At 31.5% G+C, this 16,890-nt stretch overlaps 2 protein-coding genes across 4 annotated transcripts; both read left to right on the top strand.

The window, feature by feature from the left end:
* The first annotated feature begins 1,204 nt into the window (after positions 1 to 1,204).
* On the top strand, positions 1,205 to 6,797 carry LOC110998409. 3 transcript variants are annotated; one of them, XM_045630402.1, is made up of 4 exons: positions 1,205 to 1,339; positions 2,342 to 2,478; positions 2,656 to 3,104; positions 6,575 to 6,797. In XM_045630402.1, the coding sequence occupies exons 2-4, from the start codon at positions 2,458 to 2,460 to the stop codon at positions 6,729 to 6,731; spliced, it is 627 nt and encodes a 208-aa protein (XP_045486358.1). In that variant the 5' UTR covers positions 1,205 to 1,339; positions 2,342 to 2,457; the 3' UTR covers positions 6,732 to 6,797. The 3 variants fall into 3 exon arrangements, with proteins under 3 accessions (XP_045486358.1, XP_022122753.2, XP_022122754.2); XM_022267061.2 differs by lacking the exon at positions 1,205 to 1,339 and adding an exon at positions 1,405 to 1,826; XM_022267062.2 differs by lacking the exon at positions 1,205 to 1,339 and adding an exon at positions 1,898 to 2,215.
* Positions 6,798 to 10,232: 3,435 nt separating this feature from the next.
* On the top strand, positions 10,233 to 12,815 carry LOC110998416 (larval cuticle protein LCP-30-like). Its single transcript, XM_022267069.2, has 3 exons — positions 10,233 to 10,318; positions 11,399 to 11,631; positions 12,432 to 12,815. Exons 1-3 carry the CDS (start codon positions 10,304 to 10,306, stop codon positions 12,781 to 12,783), a joined length of 600 nt encoding a protein of 199 aa, XP_022122761.2. The 5' UTR covers positions 10,233 to 10,303; the 3' UTR covers positions 12,784 to 12,815.
* The last annotated feature ends 4,075 nt before the right edge of the window (positions 12,816 to 16,890 follow it).

The following is a 16,890-nucleotide window of genomic DNA, read 5'->3' on the forward strand; positions in this document are numbered from 1 at the left end:
GCGGGCCCCGACTCGCCCCTAAATATTATGAGTATAATCCCGGAGTAGTTGTAGATGGCCAACCCAACAACAAAGTTAAAGGAAAGGGGAGATTTCAACAATCCCCTGCTGCCTAGCTTCTCGGTCAGACATTTGCTTTATTTCATGGCTATTTTTTTTATAGAACAGGGGGCAAACGGGCAGGAGGCTCACCTGATGTTAAGTGATACCGCCGCCCATGGACACTATCAATGCCAGAGGGCTCGCGAGTGCGTTGCCGGCCTTTTAAGAATTGGTACGCTCTTTTCTTGAAGGACCCTAAGTCGAATTGGTTCGGAAATACTTCAGTCGGCAGCTGGTTCACTAAGTGGTGGAACCAGCTGATGTTTAATTAAGAATACATAGGCCGCAGATTTCTTTCGCTTTCTAATAATTTAGATTTCTAATTTTTCTGACAATTTTGTATCCAAAATGTCTAAGAACAATACTAAGCTATGATGTTTAATTAAGAAATCTTGATAAATACAAGAACAAATGGAGATGTATGATAATCAGAGACACTTTTAATTATCGTTAATATTTCATTTATTATTCGTTAGTTTCACGAGCTTTTAACGACTTTAAAACACTTAGGTTTTGCAAGAATTTTTCATCTTATTTAAAAAAAATCTATTCGTGGTTTCACGAATAAATCTTCTTTACGAGATCAGTGACGCGGATTTAGTTTCGTGGAGACATTTTGAATTTGGTTAAATGTAGAATTTATATATTTGAATTATTTTACTAAGTATACAGTTAAAAAATAAAAAAAATGTAATTGTAAGTGATATCACAAAGTTATTTTAATTATTAAATTGAATATTTTTATTTTCAGTGTGTGTCTTTAGCGTGTTTGATTTGATAAACTGTGATCATTCACGCAAACCTTAATAAGCATATTTTTACATGTTACATACTGTCATAGGTGTAAGTATTTATTAATTTTGCCACAACGAATAAGTGCTATAAACATAATTTTAACATAAAAATCCATATTTCAATATATTTTTTCCCCATTCTTGCAGAATAATACAATATCGACTCATTTAAAGCAACAAACAAAATACCAATACATTAAAATTCAAAGTTCAGATCATTAAGATGGTTTATAATAGACAAAATGACTAGATATGTAAATTTTCAAAACTAAACTTAAATAATCATTTATCGTTTAAAACAACGTATTCGGCAACAAGACGCGAAAACGGTAGCATAACGAGACGGAACAATTAATCTTCTAATCGATTTAATCCGTTTAAAACTGGTTATAAATATTTGTGACATTCCTTAAAATGCCTTTAACCAGAAGTACGTGTTTTAGGTAAATCGGTTTTGTATATAATATAATCCATGATATAAATATCGAAAGAATCAACAAAATCGCCTCGTAAATAATTAGGACGCTTTCCCAATTTATCTTTTGATTTATCTGTGCTGTTATGTTGTGTTCGATATCGAATTTAATGACAAGTATAAATTGCACAACGGAATTTCATGGGTTATTGACTCCATACAAAAGTTCATATTTACAGAACATATCCACCCGCGACATAGTCTCTGTAAATTCTTCTGCAGTGACACTCCTGTCAGACTTGTTTAAAATCATATTACCCAAGAATATATAAGAGCAAATTGGATGAATTGGTTCGCTATATCAATCTAAACGTCAAATTAGTTTAGTGTATTTAAAATAATTATATAGTGTGAAGGATGATCTGACATTTACGATATGTGTTTTTTTTATATTGTGAAATGTCACAAATGCAAATGTTGAGATAAAATCGGTGATGTCCGGATCTGTCTTTTATGTAAGTGAATATTAAACAAGGATGCCTTTAAAGGATAATCGTCATATTAATAGTGACTGCTGGCGGCTAACAGGATGTAGAATCATCCTCTTAATTTGTTTATATTAATGTTAATTGTATGACCGTCAGAATCTCAATCGCAGTGATAACTTTACCACATTTTATTATGGGCGGTTTATTATGCGCAGGCGAGATGTAACCCTTAATACAATCATGAGAAATAATCCGCTTATGAGTGACTCGTCTCCTGCGCGCTATTGTGAATATTTTTAATTAAATCCAGTGAGTGAACAATACTGTCGCATTTTAGATGCGATGTCATTAATATAGCTATGCTAATTCTTTAGCGACCTCGTCACACCTGATTTTAGGATTCTGATCCACTTTTGGTATGTCTCGAACAAAATTTATTATACATCTAAATGTTAATGAAGGCAATGAGGAATAAGATTTGACGAATATTGGCTGTTTTCTTACTAAAATACTGCTTACTTATGACACATTATCTGATCTAGTTTCAGATCCAAAACATAACCAGCGGAGTAAACAACTTGTACTGGTTGCGAGAAAATACTATTATTAGCAAATAAATCTATGATAACAAGTTCAGGAATTTTTTGATAACAACATAATGAAGCCTGTTTGGAATCTTGTAAGTATTATCACATAATTTATTCATAATTTCGCTCGGAATAATATTATTTGAACTCTGAATATATAATAAGTGATGAAGATAAAAGTTTTGAATTAATATTGTGTATTTATGGGTACAGCCTGATTGAAGTCATCTAAACTACGTTTTAGTTACAATACTTTTTCTAACTTTCAGTTATTCTTGATGACATTGTGGTCGGCAGTTCAAAGTTCACCCTTTGATGATGGAAAGTATAAACCCAAAACATATGACGAGTACGATGATGGAAAATACTACAGACCGTTAACTGAGGGCAAATATGTGCCGGGAGATGAGGGAAAATACACGTACATCTACCAACAGGGCGTGTTTCCGTATGACGGTACATACAAACATTTGGGAAGGGGCGACTCCAACGACTACATTGGTTTCCAAATATATGCACCCAGATTCCAATATATTCATAGAATAATTAAAGAGTTAATTAGCAAGTATGTATCACCAGACATTCTGATGTTTAGTGGATCGGAGTCGGGGCAAGCCAATTATTTTGATAAGGCACAAACACCTCAAGAAGTTGCGATGAAGTGTAATATTATTGATCCGAAGACTAGAAATATCCCGGAAACGGAAATTGTTACGCAGTACGTATCTTTTACTTTTTTTATTGAAATCAAATGAATGTCTTTTTTTAAGTTCGCTGTGATGAAATGATTTTTGATCCAAATATCGTATCTATATAGCAAATATTATAAGATAAATCTTCAGGGCCGCGTGCCTGAAACGATATTTTTTGCTGAGACTCGAACACAATACTGCCAGGGTTATTAAATGCGTTGACCCAATGGGTCCTCATCGCGTTCAAATTTTAATACGAAATTATTTTATTTATTTACACAAGAATTAAATAATAATATTAACATTACACTTTAAAAGAAAATATATGGTAATGGTGGTGGCTAAAGAATTATAGTATCTATTAGGCCTAATACGTTGGAGATCGCGTTGTAGTCACAGCTGAGCTAAATTAGGTCAAAGATCACGGGAATAAAATTATAAAGAAAAAATAATGATCTCGTAATTGTATAACAACTGTCAAAAATTCTTTGGAAACTCTCTGTTCAAGAATTTCATCCAACTAAAATCCAGTATATTTAACAAATATTCGAGTTAACAGTAAATCCATGGGTAATGAATGAAAAAAACACGCAGGCTTATCAAGTAACAACGTGAAATGTATTTAGTAAACTATGATTTACTTATGATTAGAAGTGTTTGGCCTATGAAGATGTAGCGTCCTGCAGTGACCTTTATGTGTTCCGGTTTGAGGTCACCGCCCAAGGTCTTAATATAATATAGTGCAGTTTATGATTCCGGTTATTTTAAATTGAAGATCGTAATTTATTGAGATTATGGAAATATAAAGTAGGTTTCGATATTATTTAATGTATTTGCTTAGAATTCGCTTTTCGGTATGGAAAACGTGAAAATCTTCCACGTGGAAATATTTTACTAAAACTAATGAAATTACTATTTAATGAAATCGAAGTTGAAGCGACAATTTTTGTGAAGTCCCTTATATAGTCTATAGTATTAAGCTTTATTGGAACACTTAAGCAAAAACAAATGAAATATTTTTCATTTGTTTGGAAAGGCAATAATCGACCGTATATTTTCGATAGGCATTAAAGGTTATTTTGTTATAAATATGAATTCCTTTCAATAAATAGAACTAAAGAAATCTTGTTGTATGAAATAATTTACATTAAAGTTCAGTAAATATTTATTAAGACTGACGAAGGTGGTATATATAAATGATTAAATATTGATTTGTATATTCCTCGCTTGTACATAATTAAATTACACCACACAATATATATTAGGACGTAATGAAAAATCTTAGTTTTGACATGAAACTACGCATTTCATATAGTTTCATATCATAGGCATAGTTATCGTTAAATTTGTGAATAAGAAGTAGGAAATAGACTAATCACAGGAAACACAGCAGTCAACCTTCATAAATCTCAGCAATTTAAATAGAATTACACCATATTAATTAATATTAATTGATACAAGAAAAAAAAATATGTTGCTTTATTGGTTTAAAGTCTAGGAATTCCTAACTGCTAAGTGAGCTGTTAAGAAAAAATTAAAGATTAAAATTAACTATAACGGAAATCTTAGTACTATTTAAACGTTAATCATAAATAGTTACATATTGAATTTTTTTTTCGCAATATATAATATGTCTATATGTATGTATAGTAATAAACTGGCGCTACAAACTTAATTAGACCTTAAACTATATGTTTCTTAAATAATTATCCTTTGATAGGTGGATCGTTAATGTCTCTCGACATGGATCTCTAGGGCATGAATATTTATTTCCAATCGATGATTATAACCGTATGTGCTAGAACAAAACATCAAAGTAAATTATAATTAAATATAACTTTGTGGAACCAGCTGCCCACTGAAGTATTTCCGAACCAATTCGACTTAGGGTCCTTCAAGAAAAGAGCGTACAAATTCTTAATAGGATGACAACGCACTCGCGAGCCCTCTAGCATCGAGAGTGTCCATGGGCGGCGGTATCACTTAACATCAGATGAGACTCCTGCCCGTATGCCCCCTGTTCTATAAAAAAAAAATCTGCGATAACAAATATCATCCTTAAGGTGGTGTTTAGCCACTGAGGCTGGATAGATGTTATTAATTCAACAGAAGTTTATGTGGGTGTAATTGAAGGCTAATTATCGTCATTATAATATTTAATGGGTTGCTATTAAAATTAGGATGTATAATGTTCTAAGTATTTGGTTCTAGATAATTTCAGAATATAATCAATAAAATTATGAATATTAATAGGATGACCAGATGATATGGAATGTAAAATTATTAAAATTGCAAATCTTGAAGCAATTAATGTTATTTGAATTGAGTTTAGAATATATTTTAAATTAAAAAAAATATATAATACGAAGGGCATAATAAAATACTTTTAAAGTTATTTAGTCTGAGCTAAACATTTGTATCAGGGATTTAATGCATTATCTAGTGTTAACGTTTTATTTTTTTAAATTTATTGTTTGATTTCATATGCAAATATGGTGGTGCAAACCTTTGTTCATGGTATTGCACTAATGACAAGCTTCCACGAAAAGATTTTCCTTTATTTTCAACATTTAAGAATTATTAAAAAATTACCTTTATAAATATTATTATCAAATATTTACTGATTTTTTGTTTAGATTCTATCTCCCGTGATATCTCTGCAATAACAAACAGTTTTATAATTTTCGAACTTTAATGGCGCGTTGAGCTCTTTTATACGTGTTCAATAAGCGTAGATAGTATTTTAGTATTATCTAGTATAGTGTTTAGTTATAACTGTATGTGTTTTCTATATATGCTTGTTCCTTAGTAGGTTCGGAACTTAGCACAAATTGAATTTCTGTCTCTGCATTTGGTTGATTAACTACTGCCTATTAAGAATAAAACATCCCGAAACACAAACATAAATGAGGCCAAGGTCTAGCCTTCTAGCGACACTGCTTTTTTTAACAACGGGCAAACAGGCAGTAGGCTCATATGATACCTGGTTTCGCCACCCATGGCCGCTTACATTGCAAGTCGAATCATAAGTGCGTCTGTGTAGCTATAGGCCGCCGGCATTTTTTTCTTTTTTATTGATTAAAAGCTTGCTAACGCACGGCACACTGTTGCATCGCTAAAAAAATCACAAAATACTATTTTTTAATTTGAATAGCACTTATAGGCAAACACGACATACACGAAGAGATTCAATATTACACAAAAAAAAACAGTTACTTAACAAAACAAACATTAAATAAAACCAAAAATTACTAGTAAAAAAAAAATAAACTTACAAGAAACTAAACAAAAATAAAAAAACTAAAGTGTGAGGTGAGCAACTATGGTATATTTACCTACCTCGATTATCAAAATGTTTAATTTGGATATCGGAAAGCATTGACAAATGGAATAATGGGCTGCCTGGGGTATATAGAGATTACACAAAATATGAATTTAGATAGAAGGTTCACTCTTTGTTTCTAAGCAATTCTAAAAATATTGATGTAACTTTCAGATATCCTCCATCAATGAAATTGCAAGAAGGCGAAAATACGGGAACTCTTTACAGCTTTAAGGGAACTAAGTTACTTAGTAAGGAAGAGAATTCGGCTCAGACAAAATTAAAATTGCATTATGAAGTGTACGTGAGAGTAGTTGAAGAGGCCGAATGACCACAAATTGTTTAATGGTGATAATATGATGTAATAGGATTATTTTAAATTATAGTAAAGTATTTAAGTATTATCAAATTTGTTTTTTTTATTCAAGTTATTTATATTAAATTTCTAACACTACAAAATAAATTAATAAAAGTATAAACTATATTTTAACACAAATTTCGTACAAATTACTTGAAGAAGTCTATTAAGTATGTGTGCAATTATTTAATCAATTACCGTCTAAAATTCTTAATATCTTATCTTAATAAAGATACGTATATATCATAATGAGCCTAGTATACTAAATTGATGGAGACGTGTATCTCGGTCTTTTTATTATATAATTAAATAATTTTTAGTAATAAGTAATAAAGTTCTTTAAACATTACTTAGCTGATGATTTTTCGTTTGTATAACGCCTTAGCCTCAGAAGCTGTTGGTCTTTCATTTCTAAAGTCTTTCATTGTCAAACATTCGCTCGAACGGTGAAGGAAAACATTGTGAGGAAACCAGCTAGCCTTAGGCTGTCGACGCCGCGTCTCAGGCACAGGAGGCTGATCACCTCCTTCTTAATTACATTGATAAATGATGATGAAACAGATACAAAAATCTTAGGCCCAGACCTGCGCCACTGATTTTTTAAAATCTTTCATATAATGGCTTTAGAATATTCACTATTATACTACGCAATTAAGTGGTTAAAATATATTTTGTTATAAAACAAATAATACCAAATATTATCAAAGTAAAGAGGTGAATTGTTCCGTCCAACGAGATAATCTCCAAAACTACTAAACTGTTTTTCAAATCGAAATAGGTTTAGATCTTTATAATGCCAAGCAACCATTGTTATGAGAGGCGAAATGTCCAGTTTTTTTTAATTATTTTATTATTAAATTACAAACATTTTCTAAAAAAACCTTGATTTACTAAAGTGACAGAGTTTATTGCCAGATCTTTAAATATAGACTCTAGATTTAGAACTTGCAGTAAATCTAAATTTAGGAGTAATTTTTTTACAGACGTCCATAAATGCACATTACATATAGTACAAGATATATAAATTTGATTGTTAGCGTTTCCATAATATAACGTAACGTAACATAACGTAACGTAACGCACGCTTTTGTTCTTGCGTGTAGCATTTAGATCTTCGTTCTCGTTCGTTGCGGGCACATCTGCCCCGTCTCACCTCCTTCGGTCAAGCAAAAAGGCTGGAGCGGCCGCAGAGCTTGCAGACAATAATAAACGGCATAAATATGAGAGTCTTTCCTCCAACTTCGCTTTTGTTCCCTTTGGAGTAGAGACTCTTGGGCCGTAGGGTTCAAGTGCAGAGGCGCTTATTAAAGACTAGCTGACCTGGCAAACGTCGTCTTGCCAAACTACTACCTTTAACTCAGCGCCATCTGTTAGAATTGTATCAAATAATAAACAAATGTTAATGTTATCGTAATTTTAGTAAGGATGCCTATTTTTTTGAAAATGAAATATAGCCTATGTCACTCAGGAATGATGTAGCTTTCCAACAGTGAAAGAATTTTTCAAATCTGCCAAGTAGTTTCGGAGCCTATTCAATTCATACAAACAAACAAACAAAAAATCAAACCTTTCCTCTTTATAATATTAGTATAGATTTAAGTTGGGGCCTGGTGCTTTCCTCGTTCAACGAATAAGTATCGCAATACAGCGAGGAAATGCTGCCAGCAAAAATAGCAATGAAAGTATGACAACATTTTAACAAAGATTTGTATGTAAGTATGTTTGTAACGAAATCAATCGTTTACACAAAAAGTACTGGACCGATTTTAAAAATTCTTGCCCTATTTGAATGCTATATTATCACTGATTAATATAAACTATTTTAATTGCAAAAAAGGTATCCTACTAATACTACAATAATGTTACACAAGGTGTAAAAAATATGTTTCAATACTTTCAAACTATTGATGATAAAACAAGAAAATGTTCCACAATATTAAAGAACCTTTCAATATCTACAAAAATATTTAAAAAATAAATGTCCATCCGTACGAAGCCGGGACAGGTCATTTGTTACTTATATGTGTACGCAAATAAAATGAAAACACAGGAACTTACCATGAGCCCTTTAGCAGCCATGGTCTAAACAAATGAGTAAATTTGACCCTTTAAAAAATATCCTTTGTGCTTATTATATTAATTATAATATTTTAGATTTCTTGCGTATTTGCTAAGAAAATTATAAAATTAAAAACTATTTTATGATTACTAAAAGACAACGATTAAAAGATTTTTATGAAAGAAGCCTTTTATTATCTTAAAAAAATATTTAGAGATTAAGCTTTCTTAAATCATTTTGTGCAGTACATTTGTCAAGTATAGGTATTTCTTGTAGAGAATAAGTCATATTAATTTAATTCCAACACCACTACAGCTTGAAGGTATGCAACGAAGAGCCATTCGAATCATCGACGACTAATCCATCTCCGAGCGCCTTGATCCCTTGGGGTGATGATGTTGATGTGGGGTCACTGTGCATCTTCTTCCGCATTTACCATGTAGAGTGTTCAGAGTAGTTGTTGGGATGAAAACCGGCACCTGAGTTTTGTCATCAGACATCGCGATAGAATACGAAAGTCTAACCGTATCACTTGGAAATCCGTCGTTCCACAACTGAGAATTTTTTAAGGTACTAGGAACAAACTTGGTCTGCTAGTGTTATCCAACAAAAACTACAGGTAATGCTACAGGAGGACACAGAACAAGAGAAAGAGCTATAGGATGAATCCTGCGGTTAGATGTGGAGTAAATAGGACCTCCTATGAAGTATATATTGCATCGGAGATTTCATACGTAACAAGCGTGGAGTCGCAATGCGCAATAAAAATCGGATAATTATTAACAGAGACTAAGACTACTTTAAATAATAATCCAATTATAAAATAAATAAAAATAAAAAAGCCTTTTAATTTTTACAGCAGAACAAGTTACATTAATTAAGTTTACTTACATACTAGTGCTAGTTTCGTTAGTAATTAAATTTGTATCCTAAATTTAGTTGTATTAGTTTTTCCTATTTTAAAACTATTATTCTTTTGTAAAACCTCCTCTATAGGTGAAGGCCTCCACCAAAGAGCCAGTCCTCTCTCGATTGGGCTCAGTTGGGGCCAGCTGTTTTTTTTATTTCGTCTTCCCAGCTAGCCACAGGTCTGCCTCTCTTTCTTTTTCCCTGTGGACCCGCCCAAGTGGTTACCGTTTTCGTCCATCTCTTGTAAATCCAATCAAATGTTTATAAAATAGTAAGATTTTGATGTGGAATTAAATGTATTTAAAATAAATAAAATAAAGGGAAGCCATATCAGTTAAATGTCATCAAATGATCGATATTCGAGCATGGGCGCGTTAAATGACGCAACTTTAAACAGATCAATCCAAATACGTACACCTAACCTTAACAAACAGAAGATGTAAATTACTTTTTCTACTTATAAGGGGCTCTTAATCTCCTAATAAATACTCCATTTTCAAATCAAATCGTATAAAATGAAACGATAGATTATAGAGATCACCATTGTTCTTTTGTTTCTGGGCCTGAAAGATCAATCATGAAGTGTATAGTGGTGAGTGGATATTATATATTTACCAGTAATAATGTAGTGAAATTTTAATAACAGTGTAAATGTGTATGTATATTTGTTTCAAGGAATTTAATAACGGATTTAACTATAATAGAAGCATATGTCGTAAGTGCTACTTGCTGGCACTCCCTCTTGTAAGACATAGGATTGTTTAATATCTTTATCTCTTCGTGTATGTCTTGTAGTTTGTCACATTAAGGATCTGATTCACATTGTATGGATAAAGTACCAAATAGCTATTGGTTTGATTGGAAAATAAAAGTTCTATAGAATAAGAAACTTCAGGTTTCATGACGAATAGCGCTATTTTAAAGTCGTGAAACAATAATAGTGTTTATCCTACCCATAAGTAATAAATAGCTATCTGCTATCTTCAGCAATCAATCAATCCGGACATTGTGAAACAGACCCTAAACGTTGCATATTGTGGTTGTTTTAATAAAGTATCATTGTGCTGAGTTGGTAAACTTCTATCAATAAAAAAAAACTTACGTAATAAAAAATTACATAAATTTTAATAATTTTTTAATCATATTTTAATAGTTGAATGTACATACTAACGATAAAAGCTATAAAATATAAATAATTTGATAACTTATTGACAATCATCTACAAAATCGTAACAACGTGGCCAGCTTCCCAGAGGATAAAAAAATAAGTAAATCTATTTGCTGCAAACGGTTTGTACGTCGGAAATCAGACGCATCATAAATATAGTTATCACTTCATAAACAGCCTGCCGTTCTAATGTTATTAAACGATTGTTAATAAAAATATTATAATTTCCTTTTAACTACGTGTTTCTTGCACATTTAAGCAACTATTATAGGTGAAATGAAATCACTTATCGTAATCATTTTTTAATAATACCGTTGACGGTAAATCAATAAACGTTTAATTAATATTCTAACATTCAAACTTGAAAATGTTACCGTAATTTACTTTAACAATTAACTGTACGATACACTCTCCAATGTTGCTACTTACTCTCAAAAGCTAATACAAATACAATTTTTAGTATTGTTAGTATTCAAGACGTGAATAAATTTATTTTATTCGCAGGCATTAGTTCTCGTAGCTGCGATCAGTAGCGCGTCAGGTGATGACGGCAAATACCACCCGGGAAAGTACGGAAATGAGGGATTGTATAAGCCAACTACTGACGGTCGGTACTATGACTACCAGAATCGATACAATAATTACTACGGAAGGAACATCTACAATCCAGCCTACAGCCCATTCTACTACAACTCATTGCAGCCCTACCAGGAACTTGTTGCGCCCTTCGTTAGGAGGTATATTTGAAAATAGAATTTGGTAATATTAATAATGTTTATACTAAGAGTTGCATTTTAGCTTAAAGTATGGTAAAGATAAAACTAATGACGCATCTGAAAATGAGTATATTTGCTCTTATTTAACGCAAGGCGTTATCTTTTTTGGATCAATATTTTACCTTTGGTTTTAAGAAATTGTCCAAATGAATAGTTGGCTAGTGGCTTCAGCATGCGAATCTCATTCTTGAGGACATAGATTCGATTCTCAGCTATTCACCAATGGACTTTTTTTTCTATGTGCGCATTTAACATATTTGGCTTGAAAAACACTTTTTTAACGGATTATAGTTATGTATTTGTATTTAAACTTATAATTATTTGTAAAGCACGCGAAACGTCGGTTTAAATTTAAAATTATGTACAAATAATTATAAGTTTAAATACAAATACATAACTATAATCCGTTAAAAAAGTGTTTTTCTTTAAATGTGTAAAAGTTATGTAAATAAAAGACAATACTATATTTGGCTTGATCGTTGAAAGAAAACTCACTTAGACCGTCGTAAATCGAGGGCATACGTCTGGCACAGAAGGTTGATCATCTACTTGCTTGTTAGATTAACAAATGGTAATAAAACATCAAAAAGCAAAATCTGATGCCCTAAAAACGTTGTATTGATTTTACTAAACTTAACGTAGACATTTACTTCTCGACGTAAAGTCTAGTCTAGTTAGCCTCTGGTTAAGCGTGATAGTACGCCAGAAATATTTGAAATTTAAGTAAGAATTACTGACTTTAATTGATTTTATATTTTCAGCGATGTCCCCCAAGTTGTTGTGACAGCCCGACCTCCAATTGTCACAAGCACCGCAGTACCTGTAATCCCAGCTGTCAAGTATGTGCCCCTATACGCAAACAACCATTACTTGAATGGACGTAGCGCCAGAATAATAACCCAGGACAGCGACTCAAGCGCTAATGGATATCACTACAGTTTCCAAACGGAAAATGGTATAGCCGCTGAGGAAACCGGTAACGTTGCGACGGCCAATGAAGGAAACAAAGTCCGTGGTTTTTACGAATATGTCGGAGACGATGGCTTGACCTACCGTGTCGATTACACTGCTGACGAAAATGGCTTCCATCCCACTGGAGCTCATTTACCTTGAATTTTTATTCGATAATAAATCCGATTAAAGTATTTTATCTTTTATTCAAATGTTTGTATTACCCTTTTCAATAGGCTTTAAAGTTAAAAAGTGTTGTACGGCTTATCGAGTTGCTTTAATAATCCAGGATTTTTGTCTTACACTATAACACTCGCTTACAATATAAGCGAAATAATGAAATGTTAATTACTATGTAACGAATGAAGGCAATGTAACAGTTGCAGATGCTCCGTCTGGCTATACCACTCGGGGCATACTCCGATGATTTAGGAGATCCCCACGCTTATAAACTAAGAAAGTCCGAGTGAGGAAAATGTACAAATTATAAAAAACTACACCGTTTAAACTTGTTTAAAAACAATAGTACTGTTATTTCGCTGTCATACACTAGTGTATAGCCGAAGTTCCAACACACGGCTGAGAACTTTTCAATAACTAGCTTCTGACTACAGCTCTCCGGGAACTGGGAATCGTGGTCAGCAAGAAAGCGTCTAGAGCGGACTATCTGCTTCCACCTGACAGTCCAGCGCAGGTTAAACTATCAGAATAGATTTATTTTATATTTAATTAATATTTTTTTTTAATTATCTATATCTAATTGCAATAATTGTAAAAGATACTCTCAATAGCGGTATAAATAGTATTCCACAGTTAATTAGCATACAAACGCAAATTTTATTGGGTATTGCGAATATTACAAGGTGTAAATTTGACAAAACATGCTATTATTAACTTCGAAGTGGGCGTTAGATTAAATTATTCTAACATTTTTTATTTAATATCAAATCTAAGATTATGGATATTTTAAATAGATTTGGTAGGTTGTTTAAAAAAAAACAAAATGATATATAACGACGATTAATTTAATCATTTGAAATCAAACACCAAATCCAACGATCCAATCAGCGAATACGTATTAATAACGTAAATAAATTAAACATTTTGATGTATTTACAAATAAATACTTTTATACGAAAGCACAGTCTATGCTAGAAAGAGTAATTTTTTAGTATAATCGTTGACAGATAAGCATATATGTATAGAGATCTTGGAATTGACATAGTACCGGCGCAGGTAGCTTTAAGATAATATTAAGCAAGATTTTACCCAGGATGCAAAGATTTAAAGGTCAACCTACATAATATAAATTCTTTAAATTGTAAAAAAATAAAGAATGCTGATCTTTACTTATGTATTTTTTTTTTATCATTGACTCCATACGCTTGGCATCCTCCCTATCGTCTTTAAAACTCTTCTATATAAACATTTCCTAATCAAATCCTGATAATTCTTGTAACTCCTCTTCTTTTGTTTTACATCGCTATTAACTATTTATAAATCATTAAGATTAGCTTTTTAGTTTTTAGTTAGTTATTAATATTCTATTTTTTGTCTTTCTCTAGATTAAGGTTCTATAGATAAATATACCTATATATATTTTTACTTCTGGTTATGCTCTTCTTGCACTCGTCTATATAATAAATAAATATCAAAGAATCATTGAAGGAACACTGCCAAGGAGACCTAATTTAAAACAAAAATATTTCTTTAAAACCTGTCTATTATAAAAAACAACGACAGGTGCGTTATTTTTATAATATACAGATTTTAAGTGTTCTTTAATATAAATAACTAAATGTAGTTAATCTAAAAGTTGTGTAGGACTGAAAAATTAACAAGTGAATGCGATAATATTTCACAATAGTAACAAAAGATTTATTGATTCGTTAGGAATCCATAAATTAGACAACTTTTTGCAATGCGTTTTTATTCATCTGTTAAATTTAGAACTCATCTTATTGATTGAGTAATTTAGCATAAGTTTCACCATAGCTTTACGCATATATTTGGATTCGCTTTAAAATTTTGTAAGGACCAAGGTTTCTCTACAAAATGTTTCTATGTTGTCTCACACATTTTTTTAAGGTTCATTGGTATTGTTTATGTTATCACATATATTATTATTTAACTAATGTATAAAAATATTGTAAATTCTATTTTTAAAAAGTAAGTGTGAAATTTCATTCCATTTCTTCTCTACACGAAACTACCTTTCTTTCTTTCTTACCTTTTAGAAGGGGCAACTAGAATCATCTTTATATTTTATTTAATATTCAAAAGTGCCATTTTAGGTCTAATTGGATAAATGATTTGACTGTTTTTACTATTATGGGTCACAATAATTATTATTCATCGTGTTTCAACAAAACAAATTTGTCGATGCTGTAAAAATTTGAACAAAAATCAGAAGATTGGGAACTTCAAGCTGATATAGTTGAGTGTGTTTGAAATATTAAAGCGAAGAAAAATGAAAAAGTGAAAGCGATTTTGACCAAGCTGAAGATAATTTAGTTATTATGTTTATAAGGAAATTTGCTTAAAATATTGTGTGTTTAAGGTAATGGTGTGTTTGATTGAACAAATGATTGCATCATTGTGCTATTTAAGTCTTGGGGCTCTGCAACCATCTCGGTCAGATTTCTGTATCTGTTTTGCCATTTCTTCACCTTTGCCTGGTATATGTAATTGGCTCTCCTAGCTTTCCTCACAATGGTTTTCCTCCTTTACGGGTGAGTCCATCGATGCTAAGCAGGAGTTTGATATTACGGCCTAGCCTCAAGACATTAGGCCAATACTGGTTCTAATATCGAGTATCTTTCAATGTACAAAACAATACTAACAGGTAGAACACAGCTTAATATTCAAATAATTTTAAACAACTCGTCCGAGGAAGCCTTCTTTATAATTACAAAGTGAAAAAAACATTCTATAGAATACAATAACAATAAAACTGTGAAGCGAAACGGATACAGATTTACCAACAAATTATTGGATGAATCATAGTGCTTTGGTATTTACTTAAAACTCGCCCATCCTTTAAAATGTATTTGTTGATTAAATTTACATAAAATATATACTTGTTTAATTGAAACACGTTTATTTCGGTACGGATTGAATTGAAAACCGGATTAAGTCATATCATTTGTATAATCTTTCTTAGGTTTTTAGGAGTTACCTTTGAAAATGGATATCTGGCTTGGGGTGGCTAATGGCTATACCACTTTGGCTGAAGCAGTTGTGCAAATCTTTCAGGTCGGAGGTCTGAATTCCGCGAGGTCACGGAATGCAAGTTTTTATTTAGGTTATTTGTTAATTTAAGGGTCATTTTATTGTTAAATGTATCAGTTTAAATAAACTATAACCTTATACAAATTAGCTGTCAAGTAAACACTACCAGATGAAAAAACATAAATATTCAATTGTTTTGTAATAAATAAAATAAAAAAAAACTGACTAACGCACCTTACATTAATTAAGCTTCACGTGTTCTTAAATATGGTAAGTATTATTTTATTAAGTATTTTAGTTAGTATTATTATTGATAATAAAGCAACAAGAAAAATTTACAGAAAAAACATGATTTCACATCCTCCAGCGCAAATGTTCACAACTCTTTAGTAATCCCACATCAGAATACTAGTATGTCTTGTCCTTATCAATCTTGGGAACATTTGAACACGAATAAACAAGATAACATATTATATTCCTAATGAAAGTTTCTCAGGTTCTTTTTGTGTACTTTAATGTTAAGATTGCAAGACCTGAAATAAAATGTAATAAAATTAAATATTCATGAGTATCTCAAGTTCAATATAAATTAATAGGAAATATATATGAAATTATTTTAATATGCAATTCCAATTAACCATTTTTTTTCTTAATTCTATAAACGTAACTTTTTGATATATTTCCGCATTCTCAAACACCAAATGAAATATACCATGATCTAATATATCAGGATTTAAGACTCTAACATACGCCGATGACTTTGAGGATTTGACCTCTACTACAAACAATAATTTACTAACGCCATCTAGTCTAACAAAATAGTGAATAGTCTAACAAAACTACGTGAATACGAAACCAATTATTAGCTAAATATAAAAATTTATAAATAAATATTGGTCTAGAAAAAATGGTGGCTGCCAATTATTTAACTAGTACATACATGATTTTTTTTACATGTTTAATTCGTTCTGAGGTTAAAACTTTTTAATGTCAGTATTGCTAAAATACCGAAACCGAGTCATCATCATCAGCTGACGA

Source organism: Pieris rapae, chromosome 12, assembly GCF_905147795.1.
Source record: "Pieris rapae chromosome 12, ilPieRapa1.1, whole genome shotgun sequence".
Taxonomy (NCBI): domain Eukaryota; kingdom Metazoa; phylum Arthropoda; class Insecta; order Lepidoptera; family Pieridae; genus Pieris; species Pieris rapae.